The sequence below is a fragment of the Triticum aestivum genome, chromosome 7B (assembly GCF_018294505.1).
Source record: "Triticum aestivum cultivar Chinese Spring chromosome 7B, IWGSC CS RefSeq v2.1, whole genome shotgun sequence".
Taxonomy (NCBI): Eukaryota; Viridiplantae; Streptophyta; class Magnoliopsida; order Poales; family Poaceae; genus Triticum; species Triticum aestivum.
Genome location: NC_057813.1, coordinates 596,879,758 through 596,895,104, shown reverse-complemented (window position 1 = coordinate 596,895,104; position 15,347 = coordinate 596,879,758). Strand labels below are relative to the sequence as shown.

At 47.2% G+C, this 15,347-nt stretch overlaps 1 protein-coding gene across 1 annotated transcript; it reads left to right on the top strand.

Moving 5' to 3' along the window:
• Positions 1 to 8,125: 8,125 nt before the first annotated feature.
• On the top strand, positions 8,126 to 9,158 carry LOC123158947 (protein DMP2). Its single transcript, XM_044576765.1, has one exon. It carries the CDS (start codon positions 8,314 to 8,316, stop codon positions 8,893 to 8,895), a length of 582 nt encoding a protein of 193 aa, XP_044432700.1. The 5' UTR covers positions 8,126 to 8,313; the 3' UTR covers positions 8,896 to 9,158.
• The last annotated feature ends 6,189 nt before the right edge of the window (positions 9,159 to 15,347 follow it).

Below are 15,347 nucleotides of genomic sequence, written 5' to 3'. Positions count from 1 at the left end.
TAAGCCACCATGAGTGGATCCTTGGAATCCCAAGTTCCTGAAACCTGCTGAGCCACCAAATCTGAGTCGCCAAAGCACCTCACCCGGCTTAGATTCATCTCTTTAGCCATCCAAAGACCATGGAGCAAGGCTTCATACTCAGCTGCACTATTAGTACATGGGAACATGAACCTTAAGACATAACAAAATTTATCACCTCATGGGGAAGTCAAAACAACTCCAGCCCCCGAGCCTTCCAATTGCCTAGACCCATCAAAATGAATTATCCAATATGTGTTATCTGGCTTCTCCTCAGGCATCTGCAGCTCTGTCCAGTCATTGATGAAATCCACAAGTGCTTGAGACTTGATAGCTATCCGAGGCATGTATTTCAAACCATGGGGTCCAAGCTCAATAGCCCACTTGGCCACCCGGCTTGTGGCTTCTCTGTTTTGAATAATATCCCCTAAAGGAGCAGAACTGACCATATTGATGGGATGACCAAGAAAATACTGCTTTAACTTACGACTAGCCATGAACACTCCATAAACCAGCTTCTGCCAATGCGGGTACCTCTGCTTAGATTCAATGAGTACCTCACTGACATAATAAACCGGCCGCTGAACCAGATATTCCTTGCCTGATTCTTTCCTTTCCACAACAACCGCTACACTGACGGCTCTGCTATTAGCAGCCACATATAACAACAAGGGCACCTTATCAATGGGAGCTGCAAGGATTGGCGTCTCAGCCAAATGCTTTTTCAGTGTCTCAAACACCCGATTGGCAGCATCACTCCAGACAAAGTGATATGTTTTCTTCATCATATGATATAAAGGGATAGCCTTCTCTCCCAGGCAGCTTATAAACTGGCTCAAAGCCGCAATACGACCCGCCAAGCGTTGGATGTCATTGATACACGTCGGCTTAGCCGAAGAAGTGATAGCCTTGATCTTCTCCGGGTTAGCTTCAATGCCTCTCTTAGAAACTAAAAAACCCAATAGCTTGCCGGCTTGTACACCAAAAACACACCTGACCGGGTTAAGCATCATTTTGTAGACCCAGAGGTTGTCAAAGGTCTCTTTCAAGTCATCCAACAAGGTTTCCTTCTTCCTGGATTTCACAACGATATCATCCACATAAGCATGATCATTGTGTCCAATTTGGTTGTGAAGGCAATTTTGAACACATCGCTGATATGTCGACAGGGCACTCTTGAGCCCAAAGGGCATAGACACATAGCAGAGGCTCCCAAAGGAGTGATAAAGGCTGTCTTCTCCTGGTCCTTAACTGCCATCTTGATCTGATGATAACCAGAATAAGCATCTAAAAAACTCAAACGCTCACAACCCGCCGTAGCATCAATGATCTAATCAATATGAGGGAGAGAAAAAGGATTAGCCGGACAGGCCTTGTTAAGGTATGTATAATCTACACACGTACGCCAAGTGTCGTTCTTCTTAAGTACCAGCACCGGGTTAGCCAACCACTCAGGATGAAAAACTTCAATAATAAACCCAGCCGCCAAGAGCCGGGCTACTTCTTCACCAATGGCCTTGCGCCTTTGTTCATTAAAATGATGAAGGAATTGCTTGACTGGCTTAAACTTTGGATCAACATTAAGAGTGTGCGCAGCGAGTTCCCTCGGCACACCTAGCATGTCTGAAGGCTTCCATGCAAAGATGTCCCGGTTCTCACGGATGAACTTGATGAGCGCGCTTTCCTATTTCGAATCCAGGTTAGCACTGATACTGAACTTCTTGGATGAGTCGCCAGGGACAAAATCAACTTGTTTAGTATCATCTTCTGACTTAAACTTCAACAAAGGATCATGCTCCGTGGTTGGCTTTTTCAAGGGGGTCGTATCTGCCGGATCAACATTATCTTTGTAAAACTTTAACTCCTCTGTTGCACAAATAGACTCAGCATAAGCAACATCACCCTCTTCACATTCCAAAGCTATCTTCCTATCACCGTGCACCATGATGGTACCTTTATGACCCGACATTTTAAGCTATAGATAAATATAACAAGGCCATGCCATAAATTTGCCATAAGCCGGCCGTCCAAACAAGGCGTGATAAGGACTCTTGATCTTGACCACCTCAAAGGTCAATTTTTAGCCCTGTAGTCATGGTCATTGCCAGACGCCACCTCCAAAACGATCTTACCCACCGGATATGCTGACCTACCAGACACCACCCCATGAAAACAATTGAAGATGACTTAAGATCTTTGTCAGTCAAATTCATACAACGAAAAGTATCATAGTAAAGGATATTGATACTACTGCCTCCATCCATAAGCACATTTGTAAACTTGTATCCTCCCACCTGAGGAGCAACCACCAAAGCCAAATGACCCAGATTGTCAACCCGAGGCGGGTGATCCTCATGGCTCCATACGATAGGCTGCTCAGACCACCACAAGTATCGAGGGACCGCCGGCTCAACCGAGTTCACCGCTCGCTTATGGATTTCTGATCTCGTTTGCACACATTCGTGCTAAACACATGTATCGACCACTATTTAGCTGCTTTGGATTGCTCTGATAGCCGGACTGCTGTAGTTGATTTCCTTGATTAAATTGTTGATTAAAACCACCTGGATTGCCTTGACCCTGAAAACCAGAATTTGAGCCGCCACCTCCAAAGCCAGGCCCGTGAGAGCCGGATCCTAACCCACCAGGTGGGCCATTATTGTTCTGGAAAAAAATGTAGTTTCTATATTCCCTCATGATGAAGCAACCTTTCCAAAGATGATTGACCGACTTCTCTTGCGTACCGTGCTTTGGGCAAGGCTGATTCATCATCGCCTCAAGGTTGAACTTTGGCCCTCCAAACCGGGGCTTTGACGATTTCCCCTTACGACGCTGATTATTACTCTGCGTGTTGGTATTAGCCACAAAGTCTGAACCGCTGTCCATCTGCTTGAGCTTACCATTATTACCTTGACCCGGCATATTACGCTGCTATCCCTTCGCATTGCCATCTTCTCCCCCTTGCCAGCCCTCTCCTCATCAAACTCAGGGTCCTTAGTACTATCAGAATCAGCATATTTGACGAGAGCCGCCATGATCTCTCCCATATAATTCTGTGGCGCTTAAGACGCCCCAGGTTCTGCTTAAGAGGAAGGAAACGTCAATTCTTTTCCAACATCAGGACGACTGAAACATTGTTGATACTGTCGGATGAATGGATAACGGCCGAGATCCGGCGCACCCAGTTGGTTGTTGATTTGCCCTCACCCTGGACACAAGAGTCTAAATCCAGAATCGATATAGGCTACTTGCACGTGTCCTTGAAATTCTGGATAAAACGTGTTTTCAATTCAGCCCACGACCTAATGGAATTAGGGGGCAATCCTTTTAGCCAAGTCGCGCTGGACCATCCAACATCATGGTGAAGTATTTAGCACACGCGACATCACTGACGTACAACATCTCCATGGACATCTCATAGCTTTCAATACAGGCCTCTAGGGGCTGACCCACCGTGTAATTAGGAACCTTACGGGGGCCCTTAAAATCCTTGGGCAAGCGCTCGTTACGTAGAGCCTACACTAAACATGGCACACCAAGGGTTCTACAGGTCACTCCTGCCTCCACAGACACAGTTGGGTAAGCTGGAGATTGTTGATGAGCCGCCAACTAAGCTGCCAGCTCAGCCTCCCGATGTGCCCTACCCTGATCCACCAAAGCCTCATCATCGTTACCAGCATGCGGCGGGTCAGGCCTACGGGGCTGGTTATGGTGCCGCTCACTGCTTGAAACCGCTGGCGAGTCAATATGCCTGCTATAACTCCGGCTCAGATGAGGGGTTGAATGAATCCGATCACGACTGTACGAGTAAGCCGTCTGTTGAGCCACTATTGTCTGAAGAAGCTCTCCGGCCCTCCGTATCTCCATCGCGGCTGGAGACTCACTTTCCACGGGGAGAGCCGACAATCGCGTAGCTGCGTGATGTCCACTACACAACCTTCTTCTTGTAGACGTTGTTGGGCCTCCAAGTGCATAGGTTTGTAGGACAGTAGCAAATTTCCCTCAAGTGGATGACCTAAGGTTTATCAATCCGTGGGAGGCGTAGGATGAAGATGGTCTCTCTCAAGCAGCCCTGCAACCAAATAACAAAGAGTCTCTTGTGTCCCCAACACACCCAATACAATGGTAAATTGTATAGGTGCACTAGTTCGGCGAAGAGATGGTGATACAAGTGCAATATGGATGGTAGATATAGGTTTTTGTAATCTGAAAATATAAAAACAGCAAGGTAACTAATGATAAAAGTGAACATAAATGGTATTGCAATGCTTTGAAACAAGGCCTAGGGTTCATACTTTCACTAGTGCAAGTTCTCTCAGCAATAATAACATAACTGGATCATACAACTATCCCTCAACATGCAACAAAGAGTCACTCCAAAGTCACTAATAGCGGAGAACAAACAAAGAGATTATTGTAGGGTACGAAACCACCTCAAAGTTATTCTTTATGATCGATCTATTCAAGAGTCCGTATTAAAATAACACGAAGCTATTACTTCGGTTCGATCTATCCTAGAGTTCGTACTAGAATAACACCTTAAGACACAAATCAACCAAAACCCTAATGTCACCTAAATACTCCAATGTCACCTCAAGTGTCCGTGGGTATGATTATACAATATGCATCACACAATCTCAGATTCATCTATTCAACCAACACGAAGAACTTCAAAGAGTGCCCCAAAGTTTCTACCGGAGAGTCAAGACGAAAACATGTGCCAACCCCTATGCATAAGTTCACAAGGTCACAGAACCCGCAAGTTGATCACCAAAACATACATCAAGTAGATCACGTGAATATCCCATTGTCACCACAGATAAGCACATGCAAGACATACATCAAGTGTTCTCAAATCCTTAAAGACTCAATCCGATAAGATAACTTCGAAGGAAAAACTCAATCCATTACAAGAGAGTAGAGGGGGAGAAAAATCATAAGATCCAACTATAATAGCAAAGCTCGCGATACATCAAGATCGTGCCATATCAAGAACAAGCGTGCAAGAGAGAGAGATCAAACACATAGCTACTGGTACATACCCTCAGCCCCGAGGGTGAACTACTCCCTCCTCGTCATGGAGAGCGTCGGGATGATGAAGATGGCCAATGGTGATGGATCCCCCTCCGGCAGGGTGCCGGAACTGGGCCCCGATTGGTTTTTGGTGGCTACAGAGGCTTGCGACGACGTAACTCCCGATCTAGGTTTCTTTCTGGGGGTTTCTATATTTATAGGAATCTTTGGCGTCGGTCTCACGTCAGGGGGGGGTCTCTGAGTCGTCCACAAGATAGGGGGGCGCGCCTAGGGGGGTAGGGCGCGCCCTCCACCCTCGTGGATGGCTCAGGACTCTTTTGGCCCAACTCTTTTACTCCGGGGGCTTCTTTTGGTCCATAAAAAATCATCAAAAATTGGCACATCAATTGGACTCCGTTTGGTATTCCTTTTCTGTAAAACTCAAAAACAAGGAAAAAAACAGAAATTGGCAATGGGCTCTAGGTTAATAGGTTAGTCCCAAAATCATATAAAACAACATATAAATGCATATAAAACATCCAAGATAGATAATATAATAGCATGGAACTATAAAAAATTATAGATACGTTGAAGACGTATCACTGCGGCAATCATATTGTCCAGAGGGTTCGAATAATGACCCGGCGGTGTCGGTACATGCTGAGGCGGGGTTAAATTCAGACGAGGCGGGTCTGCAACACGTGGTTGAACCGTCGCTCCGGTCCCAGGCGCCTCAACAGCCCGGTTTACCTCAGGTGGATTGCTTGGACCTGCCCCAGGCGTGTTGAAAAGTTTCCTAGCCTCAAACTCTGAGGGTAGACGGGTCTGATGCCTCCTCCTAATAACAACGTTCAAAGCATTCTGATCCAAGGTGAACCAGAACGACTCTGCCTTGATCTGCTGTGATTGCGCGTCCAAGGCGGCTCGCTCTGTCGCCATCCTCGCGTTCTCAGCAGCAAGTTCTTCCTTGGCCTGAGCTATCTCATCTCGCAGCTTCGGGACATCCACCTTGTGCAGCGCTTGAGTCTCTGGGGTTACCTCTGCCCCCATTAAAGTTGCCAAAGCGTCCAAAAGCTCGGTCAGAACCTGAGCCTGCGGGCGTGCCGAGCCGCTCGCCACGGCCGTTGAACTGGAAGTCATAGCAGCAGCAGTTGTTGAGTTGAGCACCGGTTGTGTGCCGGCCATGAAGATCGCAACTCTGTTTGGTGGCTCATAGGGGTCCAGAATACTATCGCCATCGGAACAGCCCCCAAGCCCACCATCTTGCAATAGATATATGGAATCGGTCTCGCCGGTTGAGGACTCATCACCAGAGTAGATGGCCGTCTCTCCCGTAGACACAGATCCTTCTTCAAGATCCACTCCTTGAGTAAAACCCACAAAAGCATGCTCCACGGCGGGTTGAACCTTGGCGGGTCGTGCGTGCTGAGCCGTCTCGAGGATGTCGGTGAAGGTGTCCGGCTCAGGCTCCGACTCACCGATCTTGCCGATGAAGATGTGGATTCTGCCGAAGGGGACCCGGTACCCGCACTCAATTGAGCCGGCCTCGGGGCCCCAGCCAGCATCGTTGATGTAGAGCTTGCTGCGGTGACTCTTGGTCATTCAGCCTACGGCATATCCCTTGATCCCTGCGAGCTGCCCTTCAAGAACTCGAAACCACCGTGCGCTGGCCCCACGGTGGGCGCCAACTGTCGTGGACTTAACACGACAGATGCCCTGGCAAAATGACTTAGGTGTGGAGCCATCGCAACTACGTTAGTTTGAAGGGGTTAAATGGGACAAAGGACACAGAGAGTTTACCCAGGTTCGGCCCCTCTCAACGAGGTAAAGCCTACTCCTGCTTTAGGTTGTATTGCTTGGGTTTCGATTACCAGAGAGCGAATACGCTTGACCTAGTTCTCGACTTGTTGTTTCTTGAGTTAACCGCCGCCGAGTCACCCCCTTTGTATACAGGTTGATGCCCGGCGGCTTACAGAGTCCCGGCCGGCTCATATAAACGTGTCTGTCTCGCTATCTAACTAAGCTTGCCTTACAATACACGTTAAACATATGGCTGCTCATGCCCGTGGGCCTCAGGTCGTCCCCGGGTCTTGGGCCTTCAGTAAGCTTGCTCTATGAACCGCCATCTTCATATATTCTTGGGCCTCTTCATCTTAAGCCGCCAGTGGCATGACCCGGCCCCTCCTGGGCGGGTCATACCCAGTAGTTATATCCCCAACAGTGTCCTTATGAGTTTGAATGACAAGCTCAAGAAGAAAGACAGAATTGAGGAGGGAAAGGGGAGGGGAGGGGAGAAGACGGGGCTAGGTGGGGATGCGCTTTCACCATTGCACGGGCTTTGCGTGACCGTGGTCTCCGATGGCAGCGAGGATGGTGGGGAGGTGTAGTTGCCACCCAAATCACTCCTATTGGGAGAGCCACTTTGTGGATCTTGGCAAATGTCCTACTCCCTCTGATCCATATGATTTATCGATGTTTTAATACAACTTTAGGAAGTAACATTTTTTTCTATCCTATGTTTATCAATTTTTTTCTATCCTATGTTTGTCAATGGCCACCTATAATCTAACCTAGCAAGGTGCAAAGCACATTCTGCAATTGAATTTACGAATAGAGATTGGTGAGGAACTCAAAGTACTTCAGCAAAGGAAAGATAGGAGGTACGCTTGCATGCGCATATCACTATCCATTGGACTCAATTACATATGCAAGCTTAACCCACAAACAAACAAGTCCAAATTTTGCATATACTGCCGACCAGTGGATGAAATTAAGTCCAGCCCGTGCATGTCTGTCTCATGCATGTCTTCCAAGCAAAGCAAGAAATTCCTGTTACAAGAAAGAGGAAAAATAAAAAGCAAAGCAAGGAAAAACTAAACCTTCACCACCCCGCCGTTCCGGCCCGTCCGTCCCTTGAGCTTCGCATGCCAAACATGTCCAGCGGACAACGCAAAAACGCTGTCCATCCATCCATCGATCCATCCATATCAGCAGCATAACATCCAGGAGTGCAAGCAAACCAATGCCGCGAAAGAAATCCTTCCAAGCAACCGCTTCCATTACTCCGTCCACCCGTCGTCCAACATCCAGGAGCTGAGGGAGGGGCCTTCCACAAGATTGCCATGCGGGCAAGCAATCAAGCTTATAAATCGTCACTGATCGGCCGCATTCCATTCCACTCACACAAAGATCGAGCAGCAGCAAAGACAAGCAGCAGCGCAGTCTAGCTAGTCAACAGTGCGATCCAAGATAGGGAGCCAGGACGCGACGAGGCGGCCACTGATGGCGGCACCGGCGCCGAGGAGCGTGGGCGTGGCGGAGCGGGCGCTGCGCGGGGTGGCGGACCTGATCAAGCTACTGCCGAGCGGCACGGTCTTCATGTTCCAGTTCCTCAGCCCGCTCGTCACCAACAACGGCCACTGCGCCGCCTACAACAAGGTGCTCTCCGGGGCGCTCCTCGCGCTCTGCGGCGCCTTCTGCGCCTTCTCCTCCTTCACCGACAGCTACGTCGGCTCCGACGGCAGGGTCTACTACGGCGTCGTCACGCGCCGCGGGATGCGCACCTTCTCCGCCGACCCGGACGCCGGCGCCACCAGGGACCTGTCCGGGTACCGCCTCCGCGCCGGCGACTTCGTGCACGCCGCGCTCTCGCTCATCGTGTTCGCCACCCTCGCGCTGCTGGACAGGGACACCGTGTCCTGCCTCTACCCGGAGTTGGAGGCCGGCGAGAGGACCATGATGGCCGTGCTGCCGCCGGTCGTCGGCGGCGTCGCCAGCTACGCCTTCATGATGTTCCCCAACAACCGCCACGGCATCGGCTACCAGCCCACGCGCGCGACCGAGGACTTCGAGCACAAGCACTAGCTTTGCTTGCTACTCCTTCCGAGCTAATTCATGGCGTCAATTTCTTCGCAGTGTTTGCATGATCAACTTGGTCGTCTGGGTGCAAAGACTAAAGTCAAAGTGTGGTGGTGGTGTGACCTGTGATGTTTGAGTGACGTGTCGTCGCCTTGTAGTTCTTGATTTGTCAAAGCTTGTACTGATATACTGTATTACTGCGAAGCATGTGCCTGGGTGACTGGTTCATTTCATGATTAATTTGTCAAAAATGTTCGTGCCATCGTCAAGACCCAAGAGTCGTATACTGTTATTTTTCTTTTCATTTTTCCCTTTTTATGTTGCTGAAATCAGTAACCAAGGTAAAAGCTCCGCAATCATCAACGGGCTGCTCCTCTATTTTTCTCGAAACAGAGGCAAAAGATTTGCCTCATCAATTAATTAAGAAGAAGAGAATTGACTAGTTAATCAACGGAAAACTGGACGGAACTGATACAAACCAACCACATGTGTACTACTCACAAAGCATGCAACCCCATAATTAAACGCACAATCAACCAACCAGCCATACCCAACACGCACCAACCACCAGCGAGAGTACCAAGCACAACCCAAAAAACCGATGATCATTCATCAAGCAGTTGCGGACGCCTTTTCTGTGGCGCCACTCTTCTTTGGAGACACCTACTTCTTCGTCTGCCATATTTAGGCCAGCGGGCCGTTTTGGGAAGACTAGGAGCAAGTATAATAAAATGACGTAAACGGTTATAAGAGTTTAAATGGTGTGGTTAGACCTCAGTCGACTGACGCTTAACCATGTCTTAGTCAAGTGACATAACATGTAAGAAAAAAGACATGGATCTCGATGTTAGATCTCACGAATATAGCATCAACTGAGACTTAACCAAGTCTCAGTCGACTAAGATGTAGCGAGGTTGAAGTTTAAATATCATATTATTGTTGGATTGAAGAAGAGAGTGTTGACGTATAAATGCATAATCTACCTTTTTCCATTAGCTTGAGTTTTTAGATGAACTAACTGGTGCATGCAGTTTTACACGGTATCTGATCTTGAGCTTTTAGATGAACTGACTAGTGCATGAGGTTCCACGGAGAGAAAAGAACCAGCCTTATAGATTGTTAAGGGCACTCCCAATTCTAAACATAACATCTGCTATGGAATTTGAATAAGTGGTGGAGCATGTTTGTGTGGCACACGTCACAACAAGTAGTCAAACTGCCATTCGGTGATGGGAGCAGAAAGGCAACAGCTCCTCCTCATATTTGAGATAGATATAAGAGCTCACGAATGCGCTCGGGCGCGTCTGGTCAGTTTGCCACATAGGACGTGTCCCCACCCCGGATCACCTTTTCTCTTTCTTTATTTATTATTTTCTTTTTCTCTTTATCTCCACCAATCACATACATGTGACTGAACATATGAGGAAAAAAATGAGGCGTGTAGCTGTGCGGACGGATAAATAGGGACTCAAAACAAACACACCCGATTACTGACCGATTGTGTTCGCGGACGTTTGAAGGATCGAATTAGAGGTACATGCCTGAAGATGCTCTTAATCACCAAGAAATTGTCTGCAGCGCCATCGCTCAACTGATAAAATTAGGGAAAAGCTTATCATCAACCGGCGGATCACAGCGGTAGCGTCCACCACGTCCAATGCATGACACGTGTTCAGTGAGGGCTCGTATACTGTCCTTCATCGAACGCGCTTTTGCAACAGAGGCTATGTTTCTGAAACATATGTAGTGTTGCAGTAGTTTACGACGGATCTATGTTCTACAACAAAACCTCGGTCATGAAAATTTTCTGCAACCAGACCTCAGTTGCAAAAATAATAATTGCAACACATGTCTATTTTTAGAAAGTTTTTGCAACACAGGTCTTGTTTCAGAAAAAAAAACAAAGATTTTTTCTGCAACAAGGGTCCTGCTTCAGAAACATAGGCCCAGTTACAGAAAACGTTGAAGAAGCACACGATCTTAGAGCGTACACTGCCAAGAATTGCAACACGACGCGTGTTTCAGAAACATAGCTCCAGTTGCAGAAATCGCAAAGGAGTTCCCGGCGTGGGAGCTCGTCGCCGCCATGCCGGAGTAGAGGTTGCGCCTATGCTCAAAGCAGGGCCCCTCGGTGAGCTCAATTTGTGTCAGGTCCAACCATCCGACACACGATATGATGCACTGGAGTAGCTCCCGCACACCGGCGGCGGGAAGATTTTGCGGTGGGTTGGCCGCGGCGCTGCGCGGGCTGCAGCTCTGTCGGAGCCAGCGGCAAGAGTGTTGTTTCTGCAACAGAGTATTTGTTGCGGGAATAACAAGTGGACATACGGAACACGGACACTAGATCAGACGGCTATCAGCTCGGATATCCAACGGCCATGGTGAGACGGCGGTGGTGATCTTAAGACCGTGGTGGCGCATGTTGGTGGGCGGCAAGATTGGTGGAGTGCGACGGAGCGGCCGGGGATGTGGATGTGTGGCGGACGGGAGAAATCCCTGTCGGCTTGGCCGGCACCGACGCGGTGACGCCCGCGGGCGCCACCGGTCCTTCCTGAAGGGCGCCGGGCTTACCTCTTCCACACGCCCCTCCGTGTACCCGGGGAAACCCTAGGACCAGTCCGGGCAACAGCATCGGCATCGTCGCGTTCCTTCCTGAAGGTGTTGCTTGGTATGCGGCGGTCCGAAGTGCTAGGAGCGTGGTGGAAATTCTCCGGCGGGCGCAGCGGTTGCGGGTCACCATCGTTTTTGTCGACCCGACTCTGTTGTCATTAGTTTCTTTTTCTGTCTCTGTTATTTCTTTTGGGCTTGCTTGTGCTGTTTGCCCGAGCATTGGACTATCAGTTGTATCGTGTGGCTGCTATATCTATATAGCGGGGCGAAAGCCTATTTCGAGGAGGTATCCAACGGCCATCGCGGCGACGGATAAAATATTAACATCCACCAGCGGACGCGTAGCGTCGCCCATAAAATTATTTCCCTCGCGTTCACACGGCTCATGGCAGCCCGGTTCATGAGAAGGCACGAAAAAAGGTCCGTGGAGCAGCGGCCCTTTAGACGTTGGTCTGGCCGGCTTGCGAGAGCGGACCTGGCGAATTAGACCCAAGGTAATGCCGCACACCATGCACTCATCCGATGCGTTTGTACGCTGAATCGAACGGTTTAGGAGCCAAATTGATGTGAGGAGGCATGACTAGCTCAGTTTTACTTTTTAGTAATTGTATCATATTTATTTAGACATAAGCTATTCAGCATTGTATCTTATTGTTGTACTTCCTAAAAGTGTTCCTATTTAGCGTGTTCTGTGAGAGAAAAGGTATGAATTGTCTTGGTTTTTATGCTAAAAACTATATCTAGATTAAGATGTGATAACTCTTCCTTTCTTCACTAAATAAGGTGTCACATCCAATTTTTATTTAGATGGCACAGTTAAGAAATAGTAGCTCTTGGGGCAAGTTCCACAAACGAGCCCGAGGCACAACCACACAAGTCGGAAGCTCTAGGAAAATACCACTGTCTAGGGTTTCCCATAAATCCAAGAGTAACAAGATGTGCTAGGATCTCGTGGCGAATCAACAAACTCGAGTTTTGCTTTGGTGGATTTGTATATTAGATGTTTCTCTTGCTCTCTCTAAAATATGGGAAGGATTTGAGTGGCTAGAGAGGGATGAAACAGAGATGTGAGCAGATCAATGGAGGAAAGAGAGTGGGAGCCGTCACCCTCGTTTGAAGAAGGATGGCTTATATATGTCCACTAGAACATGATGGAGCGCTTTGCCGCGCCCGCCCAACATTAACGATAAATAATTAAATTATTTAGAAATAAACCGGATGGAGAACAATCATCTTAGAGATATAGGGGATACATGTTTCCAAGATAGCAGCTTGAATTCGAGTTCTTACAAGCAAGCAATGGTTGTTAACAGTGCACCTCACTCGTGCAGTAAGACCATGACAAATCACAATACCAAAGGCGACACAGATGGACAATTAAGCTGAATTCTATTAAGCAGAATGTTGATATTTGGGCCGCCAGCTAGTAAACAAAATAGATCAACTAAAAACAAATTTTGAGTTAATTGGCGCCTCATATAAGCACAACATTAATCCTCACACTGCATCAGCCACACAACAGAAGTCAGGTCCGAATGTCGTGATATGGATTTATTATGTCGTTGTAACCCTAATTTGAGCATAGAGAGGATCTCAACACCTGGAGAGGTAAAGGTAAAATTAGGTACAGATGTGGAATCATGGACAACTCGTTCAGCTCAAAATTACAACCTCTCATAAAATCACGAGGCATACTTATCTAGCATATTATTTCATCAAATAACTAAACAAAACCAAAACCTAGCACACCATGTAGATCAAGGTCGTTGCCAAAAAGAAATGTCATGGCTACCATTTATTTCCTCTTCCTCTTCAATCTAGTGCCCGAGTCGGCACCTGCCATGCTGTAGCACTCAAAGGGTTAAGAAAATTTGATGACCATGGGCCCGTGGTATTGGAAATTAAAGTGAAGAAAATCATCCACTATGATACATGAACTACTCCCTCCGTCCCAAAATAAGTGTAGGTGATTTAGTACAACTTTGTACTGAAGTTATACTAAATTACCTACACTTATTTTGAGATGAAGCGAGTACAACATACATTCTTAGCTCCAAATCATTGCACCATGCTGGCCTTCCAATTTGGTTGGAGCACTTTAATGACATTATTAGCTCCAAACACAAAAGCAACATTTTGTTAAGTACCGCAGGTATCTACATGGCCCTTATTAACAAACTAATCACCACCAATTTCAACTTCACCAGTGTCCTACAGTGCTTGTCAAAAACGGCATTGACGCTCAAAAGCTTAAAAAACAATGGATCAAGCAATCTACACTTCAGTCAAGTTTTCTTAACAAAATTAAACCCTAAATCTTGCAGAAAAGAAGAAGATTGCCAAGACAGGGAACTCATCCTGTAACTCCACGTAATATACCGCTTGGCATGAGTGGTTTGCAATCTCCAAAAAAGAAAACTCCACGTAATATAGTACTTTCAGCAATACTTTGCTCAGCAACACAAACATCTATTCTTAGGAATTAGTTGTGCATATATACTCTCAACAAAGGGACAAACACTTGCACAAATCAATTGTGTGTATAAATACTTTCTGGAGTAATACATAGATACTTTAAAAAAATCCTTAAAAATAGCGATGGAAACAAACCTTGGTTCACATCTATAAGAGCCCCGTAAAGGATAAAACATCGGCATCACTTGATCAACGCAAAAATTAATTCCAAGATGGTCCAAATGAGGCATAAATCTCACACAACTGGAATCATATCCATGATCACTTGGACAATTTCACGCAAACAGGTGATTAGAAAAATCACATAATATTTCTATGAATCCAAACATGAATTCTAAAATCACATAGCTATGAACATTCGTAATTTTAGTACCCGTTCTTGGCCATCCTCGTAAAGATCTTCTCACACGGGATTTAAAACTGAACTCACCTTTCCATCAATGAAACAGATGTAAAAAAAAACTATCCAATAACAAGAACACCGCTGCCATCCCAACTGGAACCCGCCCAGGAAGTTTTCCTATCCAGACTGAGGAAACCAGGAAAGATAAAAAAATGGCGGCCGAGGAAATCAAAGGAAAACAACATGGAACCCTAACACTTCTTTTTTTGATATGGAACCCTAACACATATATAGAGGAACCAAGTGAAAAGAGTAGTACCGCAGCTCCACGCCGAGCAGAACTAACAGAAAGTGGACAGCCGAGCTGCCTCGCCATTATTCCGCCGCCGCCAGGATGAAGATGAACGCATCCATTGTATGAAGAAATCAAGAGAGACTGAAAACATGGATGGCCTCGTGTATCCACTTATCTGGGCCTGTTTACGCTTTTCCCATTCGGCCCGATTAAGGAGCAACCGTCCAGGTCGGTCTGCGGAGCAGCGGCCCGGTTACGGTTGTCTGAGCTGGCTGCGCCTGTGGCGTGGTAAAAAAAGGCAATGCATGGGGGAGGTTCAGCGATCTGTAGATCTGGAGCGTACATATAAGGATCCAACGGCTGGCGAGTTCAAAACGCTGTGGAGGGGCGTGAGTAGCTCCGTTTTACTGTTTAGCAATTAGGATTTTGTGTGTTGGGCTCATTGCACAGAGAAGTCGAATAGTCCAACTTAAGTTAGACATTTCGACTTGTGAGACTGTCTGGACCAACATCCAACCCGGTATCCAACATTATCCAGAGGCTCTGGACAAAGTCAGACTATATGTCGACACATCCGACATTCGTATAGTCCGTCATAAGTTGGACCATTGGACCTGTTCCAGAGAGCAAATGCAGCAAACAATGAGGTGGAAAATATGGTGTTGTATCGTGGCGGTGATCTGTATCACTCGTTGTTTGAGATGCAGCCACGTCGGACATGAAGCTCCTTGGTGG

What these genes read in the sequence shown, in the direction of transcription:
- LOC123158947 (XM_044576765.1), top strand. Translation starts at nt 8,314, where the DNA reads ATGGCGGCACCGGCGCCGAGGAGCGTGGGCGTGGCGGAGCGGGCGCTG.